The sequence below is a fragment of the Triturus cristatus genome, chromosome 6, assembly GCF_964204655.1.
Source record: "Triturus cristatus chromosome 6, aTriCri1.1, whole genome shotgun sequence".
NCBI classification, from domain to species: Eukaryota; Metazoa; Chordata; class Amphibia; order Caudata; family Salamandridae; genus Triturus; species Triturus cristatus.
Window position 1 is genome coordinate 836,340,895 of NC_140589.1, and position 16,523 is coordinate 836,357,417.

A 16,523-nucleotide genomic window follows, 5' to 3' on the forward strand; every position below is an offset into this window, starting at 1 on the left:
CAATGTATTTTTCTGGTTTTAACTCTATGATTAGTGTAAGGATAGGGGTACCTAGAACCCCAAGGGGCTCCTATTTTTAGGCACATCTAGTGTGTAAAGTGACAAGTGTGGCCTTGGGCTGGCTCTTGAATCTGTCCCATGGTTCATCTTAAGATCCAGATCATGGTGGTACAACTCTGTTCTCCACACACCTCAACACCATTTCAATGAAGTACTAGTGGTAGGTGCAGTGAGAAACCCCACGTTCTGATCAAATACCACTGGCCGTTAGGGTGATCAAGTAGAAAACATGTTGACGGCAATACATAGAATGGGTCCCAAATCTTTTGTCCAGGGATTCCATGCAAAATCATGGTAATTCACCAAGCCAGTGAATGTTAGTTGGAGATTGCACAAAAATGTCAAAACGCTTCTACTTAAGAGCTCAACAGTGTATCGTCCACCCCACGCAAAGCAAGCTGCCTCCCAGCTGAGTGAAATCTGCCCACTAAATGGTGAATGGGCTCGCCTACTCTCGCCCGAAGTGTGACTCTCAGTCGGGAGGGACTATGCAGCATCATCTCTGGGCCTTCCAGGGTTGCTATTCCGTTTTCCATACTGCTGCTTGCAGTCTCATGCGGGCTACCTCAATGAAAACTCAGTAAAAGCACTGAAAACTCTTTTCTTTTCTCTCTTCTGTGGGCCCTGACAACTTCTTGGGGTTACTCTAATTTGTACCAGGATCAGCCAGCGATTAAGAAGTGACACAATGTTCTGTTCTTCAACCCCCAGCCACACACATCAGCTTCCTGCAGTATAGTTAGCACTGGCAAGTGCAAACACGGATCCCTGGGCTAGAATGAAACATGTTTAAGAATAAGGCTCCTTGGTAAGCGTACTCTGCCAAAATGTTTAAAATGTAAGACTCAATGTCTCGTGGGTTCACCATGTGATTTATTCATCGACTCACTCATTCATCCATTTATCCTCATCCACCCGACCATCCATGTACTGATTCACACAAACAAATAATAAAGAAACATTTACAAAACATTTCTGCCAACCACAACATGAGAAATGGACACAAAACATTTGCAACAGAATAACATACTGAGGCCTTACTAGTGATGTGTGTACTGCAGCATGGTCCCAAAACCTCCTTTTTCCACTTGTTCACTCTATCTCTCTGCAAACCAACATCCCCCTTACTCTGCCGCATTCATGTATACCCACTTTGATCCTATACGATAGGAGAGCTCCAATGTGCTTTATTGAAGGTTCCACTCCTGCCCGAGCGGTACTTGTTCTGTGTGTGTGAGGAAAGCTTGCACTGCTGTAGGACAAGACGCAAGGACCAGCGGCGGAAGAGCGTCGCCTGACTGCTCTGTGAGCAGTTTAAAATATAATAATAAAATGATAACGCAATGTCATGATTGGCTAAGGGAGTCAGGGAGACTGTGTGCTTCCTGTTCTGGAGTCGAATGAAGAGCCGATGAGGACCGACAAGCGGCAGCAGGCCTGCAGGTAAGTCTTTTCTTTTCCAATTACCCTTCAACCCACAGCCCCCCTCCCCCCCCCCTTTCCAGGCCACCCCCGTTAAGTAGCGGCTGCCACTGGTACGGACTGGGTGTGAAGGAAAACCTGAAAGGCTGCTGAATGTACTTTACCTGTGCTAAGTGTCTAACAGTTTGCTGCAGTGGGAGCTGTGTGTGTTTGACATGATTGGCTTGCTGCTGTTTGGGCTCTACCTGGGCAGTCCTTGATTTATCTGGTCTATGAGGGCAGCTTACACTGCAAAGCGTGTGTGTGAACGTTGGTAAAACCTTGTAAATATACAAAAATCGTGGCTTTGGTAAATGCCTGTTTTACAGATGCAAGATATACATGGAGTGTGAAGAACTGCTGGATACAGTGCACTGAAAGTATTGTCTTCCCATACAACTTCTGTCGGAATCTACAGGTAAGTGGAGAATTGTTGAGCTAACAGATGACAGATTAATTATTTGAAGAAAAAAAAAACTGACAAATTACTGGAAACATTCCTCCCTTCAAATCAGTCACGTACTTAAAGCTCAACTCCTAGGGTTTAATTGTAACTGTGTCCACGACAGCGTGAGTGCCAGTATTCGGAATATAAAGCCATATTTAGAGCACTGTAGGCCTGCAAGAGGCGGGGAGAAGATTCACTGGTAAATCGTACCTCTATGATGATGAACAATGTCGTTCTCGCCGGGTGTTGGCCACATTGCAGTTTCTAGTCTGTTTTCCTCCTTCCGGTCTGTCTTCTCAATGGGGATGTTGGTGGGCTCGGGGATGTACATCTCTGTAGATTGGGGTGACAAGTAGCATTAAACTTTGAGTAACACGACAGCTGGAGAATCATCCACCATTAACAACGGTTTGCACTCAAAGATGAACACCCTCTTGATGGACCAGCCCTGCATGAGGAACTAGCCATGGACATGAATGGAATCTACTTCAGAAAGAGGGAAAAGGAAAACAGTTTGATCAATGTAGTAACAGATTCAAAAGGAATGTTAATATAATAATATACACTTTTGTGCATGCATATACCTACCCAATGTAGGGCTGAAAAGAGTATATCAGTTATAAACAAGGAAAGATTAAAATACAAGACGGTTGCGAACTATTATTTTATTCTTTCAGCAAGTGGGTCCTGGGTTTTGGCTACACTGCTAAGCAGTTTCCACCAGTCCATGATTTATTGATGGATTTGGTTAAGCGTATCCAGCCTACATTGATAAGATGTGGACTAGTGGTGGGTATCGATATTTTGCTGTAGGAAGCGGGTCACGTGCTGTGAACCGCATGTTGAGCAAGGCGCGTTGCTCTGAACATGATGCATCTACCAGGCCTGTATAGACGCCGAGTTAAGGGATTTAGTTCCTCAATTCTCTTTAGGATGCTAATCACTTCGTGGGATGCTCCAAGGTATACACCACTGGTGTAATCTACACCGGAGGGTCCAGGTTGATGTTGGCTTGTACTTTTGCGGAAATCCCAAGTAAAGAGAGCTTCGATGAAGACATTTCATGATGCAGAAAGGGTCCCTTCGTATCTCGATTCAGTTGTGGAATCAGGAAGAGGTTTGTATCCACGATTACAGCTCAATTCCTCATCAAAATGTTCGGTTAGAAGGTGGGCCTCGGTCTTTTGGCCACAAGATAGATGAGCCGAGGGAAGGTGGAACACTTAGCACAGGCTGGAATCCGAGTTTTGGTTGTGGTGTATTTAAGTTGATTCGTTTGCATTTAATTATCTACCACTAATAGGCACTGGTCAGTTGCACAGGAGTTGTAACTCAGCCTGGATTTCAAGTCGAAGTATAAATGTTGTGCTGTGTGTATCTGTAGCAGTTGAAGGTGGGAGATCAGTTCCAGTAGACTCAACAGGAGGGAGCGACTGTGGATCATTGAGGATCCAAACACGTGTGAAGCAACGATGGAATGAGAGATCTGTTAGAAAGTAGCCTAGCTAAGGATCATAGTTTGTATCGTTCTAAATTCTAGTCTCCAGAGAAAAGTGGAGTGATGGAACATATCCAAACTAGAAGGAAGATCCAATTGCACAAGTACGGCAACAGTTTTAGAGTACCCTGCGGTGGGGATGTCTTCACACGATGCACTAAGTACAGATTCTGTGCTCCTACAATGGTGCAATTCTCCCTGGATATGGGTGTGAAGGTTATTCTCTTCTACGTTAGCTGATAATTCTAGATAAAGAGTTCTTTCAATCAGTTTGCTGAGGAGAAGGAAGTTGCAGCCCGAGCGACAGATAGATGGGAGCGTCAGGTCAGTGAATGGTTTCTTTGGAAAAGGTTTGAGGAAGGCATCTTTGAGTTCCTCTAAGAAAAGTCCAGACTACACAGAGTGGTTGATGGAAGCTCTTGCCCGGATTACTGCAGAACGGAGTAAGGATGTTCCTGAATATATATGCTGGACAGAGATCAGACAGTGAGCTTGATGTGCCGGAGTCCATTGTAAGGTTGGCAATGCCATTAGTATACATAGTTTGAGGAGTGTAGAAGATGAGGTGCTGTTTAAGGTGATGTATGAGACGGGATGAACCTCATCTATGGGGTATTCCATTATGAAGGCCTTGCTGATGAAGCAGTCATTATGAGAGGCACAATGTTCTTGTGCGTGGGTGGCTTATTAGGGTTGGGTATTCTGGGTTCAGGGATTTCCGTGCTTGTCTTTTGAAGTTCCTTGGTTGACCAGGGTGCTTAATATAAGCGACACAAGAAGGTCAGCCTTTTCGCCTTTCATAAAGCCTTTATATCTTCCACAGTGCTAGTCTGTTATTGTGATTACTAGTCTTTTCCCAGGGTCTTTCCCGAGCTCTTGAGTTGGATATGCAGGATTTCAACTCTGGCGACATCCACCTAACTTTCAGGTGTTAATGGCAGATTCTGCTGGCCTTTGTTGGGATGATGTTGTTGAGGACCGGTGTCAGCCAGTGACGGAGCTGCAGAACGGACATGCTGGGCTGTTAGTCAACAATCTATCAAGTTGAGCAGAGAAAGTGCCACTGTCCAATCGTGTCCATGCACTGGTATACATTTCTGTCATACAGGCTGCCTATTTGGCTGGCGGGGAGGCTAGCTGGAGGTTCAGCTGGAACATAGCATGATAACACCAGGTCACAGGAGATTTTCCAGTACCTAGGATGATGATATTGTGAGAAGCTAACACTGCATCCAGAGTATGCCCAGCTCTCTGGGTAAGGGTATAGACCACTTGGACTACTGGGTATGAGAGAGCATAGCCAGAGTACTGAAGTTCATTATGGATTTAATACGCAGTTATCTTTTGTGGATGACTGCTACTCCTATGCAATAATTTACAGCACTTTTTTTTTTTATCAAAAAAGATTCCTTTCTGTGTATTACTCTTTTAGTTGGTGACCATGAGGCCTACACATTTAGATCAATAACCTTTGATTTTTGACTGTGACACTGGACAAATATTATTACTCCAGACTAGAATATACTTTTTGTTACTCTCAAAATTTATTTTTCATAGGAAAACACTTATATTCAATAAAATCATATTTTAAAATTGCATTCAATATATACTCTGATTGGGTGCTCTGGTACAATCTTATATATGCTATCTAACAATTCCGTATTACGGTATCTATCTCAGAGTCACACACAGTTCAAATCATGTACTTTCAAAATTGCAAATTAAATACTACACAAATACATTTCATATGCTTTAAAAAGTCCCACTGTCGACGCGTTTCGGTGCATAGGTTACAATAGTAGCACCTTCCTCAGGACGGACGAAAATTTAAAACCAAAGTTTTGTTCTTCTTTTTTAAGTGTAGGGGTTGAAGTCCTTCTGTGGGTGTTCAGGACAACTTTATCACCTCTCAACTTTTGTGATTTTAGACCACTTGCCTCATAGTCAGTGGAGTCATAGAATTTTTTAAAAAGTCACGTTGACACATGTTCAATGGTGTCTTAAAGCAGGTACGTCTTTCGATATGCACCGCCTGTATTCAGTTGTTTAGCTGTGCCAATAGGTTTTTCGCCTAATGTTTAAGTTCAGGCTGTCCTTCCCTGCACCTTTTCAAGTGGTGTCCAGTTGCGGTGGAAGCAGGACGTTGTGACAAGCAGGCTCGCCGATTTTTAAAGGTTGGGAGTAAAAGTAAAAACACCCCCAAGAAAACCTACAGTGTGGCTGACAGCGCTTAAAGAAAAGAAGACAGCGTTGTCAAGATTCAGGCTGCCACAAGATATTGCAGGCTCTAACTGGTATCAGGACACCACTTGAAAAGGTGCAGGGAAGGACAGCCTGAACTTAAACATTAGGCGAAAAACCTATTGGCACAGCTAAACAACTGAATACAGGCGGTGCATATCGAGAGACGTACCTGCTTTAAGACACCATTGAACATGTGTCAACGTGACTTTTTAAAAAATTCTATGACTCCACTGACTATGAGGCAAGTGGTCTAAAATCACAAAAGTTGAGAGGTGATAAAGTTGTCCTGAACACCCACAGAAGGACTTCAACCCCTACACTTAAAAAAGAAGAACAAAACTTTGGTTTTAAATTTTCGTCCGTCCTGAGGAAGGTGCTACTATTGTAACCTATGCACCGAAACGCGTCGACAGTGGGACTTTTTAAAGCATATGAAATGTATTTGTGTAGTATTTAATTTGCAATTTTGAAAGTACATGATTTGAACTGTGTGTGACTCTGAGATAGATACCGTAATACGGAATTGTTAGATAGCATATATAAGATTGTACCAGAGCACCCAATCAGAGTATATATTGAATGCAATTTTAAAATATGATTTTATTGAATATAAGTGTTTTCCTATGAAAAATAAATTTTGAGAGTAACAAAAAGTATATTCTAGTCTGGAGTAATAATATTTGTCCAGTGTCACAGTCAAAAATCAAAGGTTATTGATCTAAATGTGTAGGCCTCATGGTCACCAACTAAAAGAGTAATACACAGAAAGGAATCTTTTTTGATAAATATCTGACACCCAGTCCTTTCTGGTCCCTGGGAAACTCTCTTTTTTGAGATAATTTACAGCACGTCATCATTCATGCAATGTATGGGTTTTGAAACGGACACTATTTACCCAAACGGCAAATAACAGAATACAAATATTTTAAAATACCACAAAATGAAGAGACATGCAAAGGTACACGTGAGGCAAATGTCTGGGTTCCGGAATAGCGTGCTACTCACCAAAAAGCGCTTCAACACCTCATCAGGGGTAGCAAGTGCTATAAAAATGCAAACCATTGCCCTCTTCTATCCCTCCACTATCCTTATCAATCCAAACAACTAACTAGCATATCCACGGCTCAAATTACTTTCATATTTCACTATACTAATTCACCACTAATCCTCTATGGGTTCCGGAGTAGCGTGCTACTTGGCAAAAAAGCATACCAACACCTCATCAGTGGTAGCAAGCTCTATATCAATGCGAACATTTTCCCTCTTCTATCCCTCCACTATCCTTCTCCATCCAAATAACTGACTAACATATTCACTGCTTAAATTACTTTAATATTTTCACTATACTAATTCACCACTAATCCTTTATGGGTTCCGGATTAGTGCGCTACTCGCCAAAAAAGTGCCAGGATACCTCATATGGGATAGCAAGCGCTATATAAAGGCAAACCATTTTCCTCTATCTCTCCACTATCCTTCTCAATCCAAATAACTAACATATCCACCACTCAAATTACTTTCATATCTCACTATACTAATTCACCACTAATTCCTTATGGGTTCCGGAGTAGTGTGCAACTCACCCAAAAAGCTTTTCGGCGCCTCGTCAAGGGTAGTAAGTGCTATTTAAATTCAATTACAATACAATAGCAGTTTCATCTAGATCAGCTGCAATCTCTACAACTTTAGACTACTGCCTGGAAAAAATGGCCTTCCCAGAGCTTTCAGAAAAGCAAGCAAACATACTGCAAGCTTGCTCTGCGGCGCTCTCTTCCCCATGAACATGCACTGCTGTTGCCAAAAAATAAACGCAACAAGAGGTCAGCAGCTGTGTTACCTGGACACATTGGACAGCAGCTTCCCTCGACATTGATGGGCTCCACACAGGGCAGGGGTGGGCAGCTGACCGTGGAGCAGAGGGTCTGGCCCTGCAGGCAGTAGCAGTGCGTGCAGCTGTCGATGTCCCACCTCTCCTCGTCGGCATACGTCTTTCCATTGAAATGGCACACCACCTTCTTTGGTATTGTATCTTCTGTCAAAAGGCAAAAAACCGCGACATTAAATGACTGAGTTGCCCGCAAAACAAAATACCTAAAAAGGGCCAGGCCACGAAATCTGACATTATTTTGTGCTGAAGTAGCTTGCAAAATAGAAGAAGAATGTGCGGATTACACATCTAAAGTACTTTCTAGGATAACATGTCGATAAGGCACACAAAGGGAGAATTCAGATTGAGGAAAGACATTTGTGAAGCATTCATGTTTGACTATTATTATCCACACCAAAATAAATTAATGGGACACAATGACAAAAATTTGAATACATTTTGAATGAGCTTTAAGGGAGGGGAAGATAAAAGAATACTCCCAGGTTTAATGAGGGTGATGCGAAAAGATCAGGCCCCCGGCACAAATATACAGACAGAGGAAAAAGTGGTTTCAGAGTAAACAGCACGATGCACCCTAAACTCGATTACCAACACTGGGAGCTGCAAAAGCGGTTGATGTTTCACGTGAATTCCGTAAATTCTATCCCCCCCTCTTCCCGAAATAAAGAGTAATGGTAGGGCAAACGTAAGTCAAAGTCTACTTACATAGATCTACTATTTAATTAAGTCAAACAGCGGTTCTGAAATGCAACGAATTCAAATAACCCACTATTTAACAGCAATACAATTCAGGGCTCCGACCACTAGATGGCATTCACGCACTATCTCAGGTTTCATTTTTAGTTTTATTCCGTAAACATGCTTAATAGCTACGTTCTTCGTAGATGGAGAGAAATCACACAAAAACAAGGACATGACCAAGGTTTTTTTCACACACACAAACCCCCCATTGTGACTACATCCTTTTAACAAAATTACATACATATATTCCAACAATGCGCAGCTACGCTAGCAAATTAGACACTCGCTCATATTTTCAACTCCAACTACTACCCCAGTTATCCAACTGATGGTGTATCCATGTCCACATTATTCTACCGTTTTATGCATAATACACTTTTGATTCAGGCTCGTTTATAATTTCGGAACATTACTCTTTGTGGAACATAGTAGCTGTGAAATGTTCAGATCGCCTGATTGGATTCAACATGTCAGCACCTTCTACAGTAGCACTGAACAATCGAAGGAAGGTTGCAATCATCTACCTAACAATGCCCGCGGGCGCAATGCCTGCAGGCATTCACAGAATTCTGTGCGACAACGCATGCTAACATTAGATTATAATTCGAATTCAATAATAATTGTCGACTGCCGACAAAATCCAATTTAATCATGCATTTTAATGTAACACTCTACCCACCGTGCTTAACAATATCGCGGTTCTGACACTGCATCACAGTCAACCAAACATGTCACACTTAAGAGACATCTTAGGGATTTTAGAGGCCCTGGGTGAAACTTATTTTGGGGTCCTTGTTCGGAACAGATTTGAATTATGATCTGGTTTCAGCTCTTTCACGCCCTCTTTGTCCAGGTCGCTGACAGTACACAGGCACATTGGTCCAAATTCTATAAGTGTTTACGTCTAATATTCAGGGATAGTGATGTGTGTTTTAAATGTTGTAACACATCATCAGCTCACTAATATTACAAATAATCTCTGTGACCCCCCCCCCCCACTCCTCCCATGTGTCCTATGTGAGGTCCTGTTTTGTTCTAAAATAAACTTTTTGTATGAATGTTACATAAAATATAATCACAACACTTCTCTGCAAAATTTCTGCAATAGACTCCCACACATCACCACCTTTGAAAATAAATTCAAGGAAAATGGCATTTAAAACAATTTGTTGAAGTAGTATTCAAAGTCATCGGGGGAGGCGTCTGCATAACAGAGCGGGCTCTATCAGGGGGCCCCTAAAAGGCTGGCACCTTGGGCGAGAGCCCACTTTGCCCATGCATTAAAACGTCTCTGGTCACACTGCATTACACCCAACGTTTGCGGAAATTACCACACAGAGCCTGATGTACATGACCCTTTGGAGGTCCAAACTCTGCGATTTACAGAATCACAGGTCCTGCACCAACAGAAGGTCATTTTACAATGTACAAAAGACTTTAAGAGTCAAAAAACTTTCTGGCTAATACAAGTTTCTTTGGCAATCACTAATTTCTCAAATGCAAATAGGTGGTGGTTCAAAAGTGACATACACTGATTATTTATGCATCATTAGTTGGAGACCCTAATTGCAGACGGAAAACCATTATACCGTTACAGAGTCTCGAGTTGGAGTGGTAACCTATTCGTTAAGGGGAAGCTGCTCTTGTGGGAATGCCATTCCCCCAAATTTCACCCTACAATACATTCCCAAACTGTAAACTTTAATTTTGTATTTTTTTAAAGCAGTAGCTGGACCTTTTATGATCTTTCTCTGCTTTATAAAACAAGTTTTTGCAATGCAATAGGACTAGCATTAGCAAGAGGTAAAGCTATTGGTGCTGTAAATGAAAATGTCTTTTACTCATGTGTTTGGAGTGAAGTGGACGTATAAAAAAGCATTTAGAACGCAATCAGTTTCGCATTTGTGAAAGTTAGAGCTCTTGGCGTTGAACATGACAATGTTTTTTACTTTTGTTTTTTTGTATGCAGTGGAGTGATGATATTTGATAGCGCTATTGCCCTTCGTATGATCTCTCAGACTGGATACGCAGAAAATGGGAAATAGGTTATGAGGGAGAGGAGACAATAGTAATATGCTGGCTGGAAAAAAGTAACATCTTAGAAATAGCAAAAACTCATAGGCAATGCAAGATCAATTAAAGCAACAACCCCCTGGGTGCAGACGGAGGGAGAGCGGTACATGAGCACACAGCTCGGCAGGTCGGGACGGTCACTTAATCCGTGTCTTTCTTTCAACGGATTAGCCTGCAAGGTGTGCCCTCGATGCCAGGATCCTGCCAGGGCATACAGAGCAGAAGTGGCAACCAAAATGGTAGCTTGGAGCAGAAGCTCTGTGCAGACACCACGCGCCATAGCCCAGAACTGCATCAAATGGCGTCCAACCCCGGCGAAAAACGAAGAATGAGTGATCGGAAAGTACACAGGAGCAGTGGAGCTGAGAAACGTTCCTTGAACTAAGCCAGTAACCACAATACCAGCTGCTACGCGATCCGGGAGCCGGCTGATAAAATGGCGGTCACAGACTGTGAGCCCGTCCCAGACTGGGCTGAGACTGGAAGCATCCAGTTGACTTAATCCAGGGTCTGGGACGGATTCTGGAGCGAGTGAAAGGTAGCTACCTGTCTGATTCCTAGAGGAGACCCAGCTCTGTAAGCACCACAGACACCAGGGGTTGCTCACAAGACTTTGGCACCAGGCGAAGCGGTGTCATGAAGCAACACACAAAGGTGGCCCAGGTGTGGCGCTGCGCCTGTACCGGCCGGAAATGCAGCAGTAGATGGGGAGCCAACACTGTTTTTTTAAACTCTCCCGCTAAGCTCCTTATGACTATCAGGGATCGCACACTTCCCGATCTGACTCGTGGCACTCTCTGATGCTTGGGAAGCCGCGTTACAATCCTCTGGCTGCATAGATAAACTTCCACGGGCACAGAAAGGACAAGACGTGTGCTTCCAGCCCTCTAGATCCCTGGACTGCAGCATCTGGCACCGGGGCAAACTAGCAGCCACCACTGATGATTGGGTAAGGCTGACACGGGCAGGGCCCCTCATAGCCACAAGCATTGTTCACAGTTTATGGCCTGTTGCTATAACTACACTACCATGATGTCCTCCTACCGCTGATCCCAAAGATGGCCCCCTTCCCTGATCCGGAGGATCTGCTGAGCATGGAAATAGAAATGGGCCTGCTCCTTTCCCAGGCTTCGATGATCTGCTGAGCATGGAAATAGAAACGGGCCTGCTCCCTTCACAAACTATGGTGGCCATCTTGGAGTGGTCTTTCACTTCACCTATACTCACACTCCTGGTCCCTGCTATGTTGCCCAATATCACATACTGGGTGATGTCGCCTATCTTCAAAATGGCACCAGTCAGGCGATTTCAGGTCTACGCCCTGTGTGTTCCCAAAAGGTGAGCAGAGGGGCCGACTGGACATCAGACACTGTTTTCCTCCTCATCTTTTTTTTTCCATGTTTATTGAATGCACTAGCAACGGATCTAACTGTAATGCAACTGCAATTGATTTAACGCTGTAACATGCCTTAATCCTCATGTAAAGCGCTCTGATACCTCCGGGTCTAGCCTGGACTTTCTTGTCCCCTCACTGCGTCTCCTATCCCCTCCCCCACCTCTCCCCTCCTTCATTCTTTGCTTGCCTCCCCTATTCCTTCCCTCTCTCCCCTGAATCTCTTTCCCCCTACCTGCTTTGTTTATCCTCGTGCCTATGCTCCGCTCAATCTCCCTCCCCGTCGCCCTTTTACATTATCCCCTTACCCTTCTACACGCCTTTACCAAATGGATGTAGCTCGTAATTGACGTATCTTCTGTAATAATGTGTAATTTGTAACCTATGCAACCCTACCAGCCCGACTCCCTATTATGGCCCTCTCTAGTATGCCCTTGTCCAAAGCACACCTACTCCCCTTGTTGGGGATGGATCCAGCATTTTTGCCCTGGAGTCTCAGAGACCCGTCTGAGAGAGTCCACAGTGACAAGGGAGTCTCACATAGTGGAGGTCTGGGATTGATCCCCTTACCACTGGAAACAGTCTCATACCTTGCCGGAAATTCGACACTGTGTCCATGCTGGGTTTTCTAGACCCTCCCCCTTCATTCTTCTAAGTGGGCCCATGACCAAAGCACTCCTCTCCCCTTTTTGGGAAGGGATCCAGCATCTATGCCTTGGAGTATTAGCGACCCCGCTGAGAGAGTCCACCGTGACAAGGGAATCACACAAAATGGAAGACTTGAAATGATCCCTTTACCGCGGGGAGGCGTCTCCCACCGAGCCGGACATCAGACAATGTTACTTCCTCGTCTCCTCGCTGTCTCCTACCACCCACCCCTTCCCTCCTTCATTCTTTGCTTGCCTCCCCCATTCCTTTCCTCTCTCCCCTGAATCTCTCTCCCCCTACATGCCCTGCTTTTCCTTGTGCCAATTCTCTGCTTAATCTCCCTCCCATTCGCCCTTTTACATTACCCCTTACCCTCCACACGCCTTGAACCAACGGATGTAACTTGTAATTGACGTACCTTCTGTAACAATGTGTAACTTGTAACCTATGTAACTCTCCTCATGTAAAGCGCTCTGATACCTCCGGGTCTAGCCAGCGCTATATAAAACTCAAGTAAATAAATAAATAAAATAAAAAATGTGACATAGTAGACATGTACACTGATCTCCCACTAAGAAACACTACCACACCGGAGAAGTGTAAACTGAACTCACTCGCTGACCAAACATATCAGACATAGAAAGCGTTCTTTCCTACATTCTCAGTGACACACTAGAACCTACAAGGCTCACCGTGTCACCCGCTGTCACCCTCTTTCGCCAGCATACACTAGTGCGCTATCCTAGCATGCTACATTTGAGGCACTAACCCAAGACGCCTATATTTTTCCTGCATCTCTAAAAAAGAACAATAAGAGCTTTTAAGTAACTGAAAGTGATCATAAAGCGCTCTGCAAAACACCCAAATAAACACATGTATACGTAAAAATCGCACCTTTATCTCACAACTATCACAACGCATAAAATTAGACAATGGGCGTCACTGTGAACCACTAGCAACTCACATGTGCATCATGCCTGGGTCATATAGATGCTACAAAATATTTGCTGTGTAATCCAATCCTAAAGTAAAAGAAGTACGGTGGTGCATCTCTATAGTAGGAGAATCATCTGCACATGCTTCAGCCGATGGAGGAGTGAGCGAGATGGAAGCGGTGGTGTCTGGTGAAAATTAAGGCGGGGGTTGATGTAAGCTGGTCCGCAGTAGTGTAGGGCCTTGTAGGCTTTAGTGAGTAGCTTGAATTGGCAGCTCTTCTGTAATGGGAGCAAGTGGAGTTCTTCGAGGAGAGGGGTGATGGGTTTGTTGTGGGAGGTCAAGGACGAGTCTGAGCGTGGTGTACTGTATGGTTTGTAGCCTAAGGAGGAGGTGGGCTACATTCCCCGAGTAGAAAGTGTTGCCGTAGTCTGGTTTGCTGGAGATGAAGTCTTGTGTGATGGTGTGTCTTGAGCTCTGAGATAGCCATTTGAAGATCTTGCGCCGCATGTGTAGGAAGAAGCAGCAGGAGGACGAGACAGCATTGACCTGGGACTTCATAGTTTGTTATCCAGGATAATGCTTACATTTCTGGTGTCGTCGGTCAGGGTTGGTGTTGGTCAGAGTTCTGTGGGCCTCCTGGAAGCATCTCAAGGGGAGTTTTTGGTGCCGAAGATCAGTACCTTTGTCTTGTATGTGTTGAGTTTTATGGAGTTGTCCCTCATCTAATTGGTGACGCTGGTCATGCAATTGTGGAAGTTGGTTCTGGTGTTGGTGGAGTCTTTGGAAAAGAAGAGGATGTGTGTCAATGGCATAGGATATGACGTTGAGTCTGTGAGATCTGACACTGTTAGCCAGTGGTGTCATGTACATGTTGAATAGTGTGGTCTGAGGGATGAGCCTTGAGGTACTCCCCAGATGATTTTTTGGGGTTAAGAAGTGAATGGTGGTAGGTGGGCTTTTTGCGTTCTTCCAGTGGGGAAGGAGGCCATCTATCTGAGAGTGGTTCCTTGGATGCTGATGTTATGCAGCTTTGTGATGAGTGTGTGGCGAGAGACTGTGTCAGATGTTGCCAAGAGGTCGAGGAGGATCAGTGGTGCTGTTTCTCCCTGGTCGAAGAGGGCTCGGATGTCGTCTGTGGCTGCAGTCATGGCTGCTTCGGTGCTGTGCTGGGAAATTCTGGATTGAGAGGTGTCAAGGAGATGGTTCTGTTCCAGAGGTTTGGTGAGTTGTTGGCTTTTGCTAAGACTTTGGCCGGGAATGAGAGTAGGGAGATGGGTAATCATTGTTGAGTTCGCAGGGGTGGGCTGATATCTTTAATAGGGCGTTGACCTCAGCATGCTTCCAGTCTTCAGAGAAGGTGGCCTAAGCTATAGAGGTGTTGAATAGGGTGGTGAGTTTGTGGCTGATCCTGGCTCCACCTGGGTTGAAGATGTGGTGTTGGCACGGGTCGGAGTGGGTCCCTGAGTGGACCAAGTACATGAGGGAGGTGGCATCCTGTGGGGGCGAACTGGTTTGACTGTGGTCAGTCAGTTGTCTTTGGTGGTTCCACAGAAACTGTGTTGGTTGGAAAAGTCGGTAAGCTTAGGTGGGGGTTTAAAGTTCCAATAGATTTTGGCGATCTTGCTGTGAAAGAAGTTTGCAAGGTTGTTGCATAGTTCTTGTAAGGGGGTGATGTTGTTTGCTGAAGCTGTGGGGTTGGATAATTACTTGGCGATGTTGAAGAGTTCTTTGCTATCATTGGAGCTTGATTCAGTGCTTGAAGCTAGGGCTTTTCTCTTCGTCTCCCACAGCTGTCGGTGGTAGAGTTTGAGGGCCGTCTTGAAGGAAATCCTGTTGGTGGTGTCCTTGCTTGTGCGCCATCTCCTTTCCAGTTATTTGCATTGGTGTTTAGCGGTTCTGAAGTCTGTACCAGCTGCCTGCTTGGTAAACGTTCTGTGCTTATTGTTGCCAATTGGAATGATGCGGTCAACGCAGTTTGTGATTCAGGTGTTGAAATTCATGAAGTTTTGGTCTAGGTTGCTGGAAGTGTCTGAGTGGGTGGTGTTGAGGGTGTCTATCCATTTAGCCACTGAGACTTCGCTCCAGTAGCGATGGGGGGTGCTGAGCACAGTGGGGGAGGAGATCCATGGGCTGGTGGCTTTAAAGTGGATGATGGAGTGGCCAGTTCAAGTGAATTTGGTGGTGTGGCTGTACATGATGCGGTCGCTGGAGGTGATGATGGAGTCTAGCTTGTGACCTGCAATGTGCATGGGATTGTGGATGACTTGGGGGAGGCCAATGCTGTTCATGCTGTCGAGGAGTGGTGTTGGTGTCATCATGGTCGTCGATGTACAAATTGAGATCGCTAAGGAATATGTAGTAATTGGAGTCGCGGGTGAGGATGAAATCGGTGATGAAGTTGCAGAATCTAGGTCGTGGGCCCAGAGGTCTGTAGGCGAGAGTGCCCCTGATGGTAGTCTTTCTGTCCATTTGGAACCTGAAGTTTAGCTGTTTCATGCCCCGGGGTGATGTCATCAGTTGTGGTGATGCATTGGATGGATTCCTTGTGTATGACTGGGATCCCTCCTCCTGGCTTATTGATGCGGTTGCAGTGGGTGATCTTGTATCCTCCAGGTATACCAGTGGCAATGTCACATGTGGATTTTGGGTGAAGCCAGGTCTCGGTGAGAAAGATGTCGTTGGGTGCAAGGCTGAAGATGAGTTCCCATTGTTCGGTGGCATGTTTGCACAGTGAGCGCGAGTTGAGGATGGCGCATGCGAGCTGGTTTTGTTGTGCTGGTGTGGGCCACTGTGTGGTCTGAGTGGGCCTGGGTGGAGTACTAGTATGCATGCTGTAGCAGGTAAAACGGCAGTGGGTGTAGGTAAAAGGTCCTATCGTGGACTGTGGAGAAGCACAGCAACAGTGTTCATTTCGGGGGTTGAGGATGTGGAGATTGGTGATGGTGTCGCTGCGGAGGGAGGAAGGACGAGAGTTCGTAGCACTGGGTCTAGGCCAGGCACAGATGAGCAGAGAGGGGCTTGCCTTTGACTGCCTCTGGGCCACTGCTTAGCTGCCATTAAATAGTTCCTGGAAGGTAGAAGGGGTGCGGGGGCAGTGGGCAGGGCTACAGAGGACAGACTAAGAGGCGGGAAG

General features: G+C 45.0%; 1 protein-coding gene across 1 annotated transcript in view; it reads right to left on the reverse strand.

Annotated features, from left to right (window-relative positions):
• Positions 1-16,523, reverse strand: part of CRIM1 (cysteine rich transmembrane BMP regulator 1) — an 816,650-nt gene that overhangs the window by 15,402 nt on the left and 784,725 nt on the right. The window contains exons 14-15 of the mRNA XM_085611439.1: positions 7,549-7,743; positions 2,180-2,302 (exon numbers count right to left, since the gene is read on the reverse strand). Coding sequence (XP_085467565.1) covers positions 2,180-2,302; positions 7,549-7,743 — 318 coding nt within the window. The remainder of the gene's footprint in view (positions 1-2,179; positions 2,303-7,548; positions 7,744-16,523) is intronic.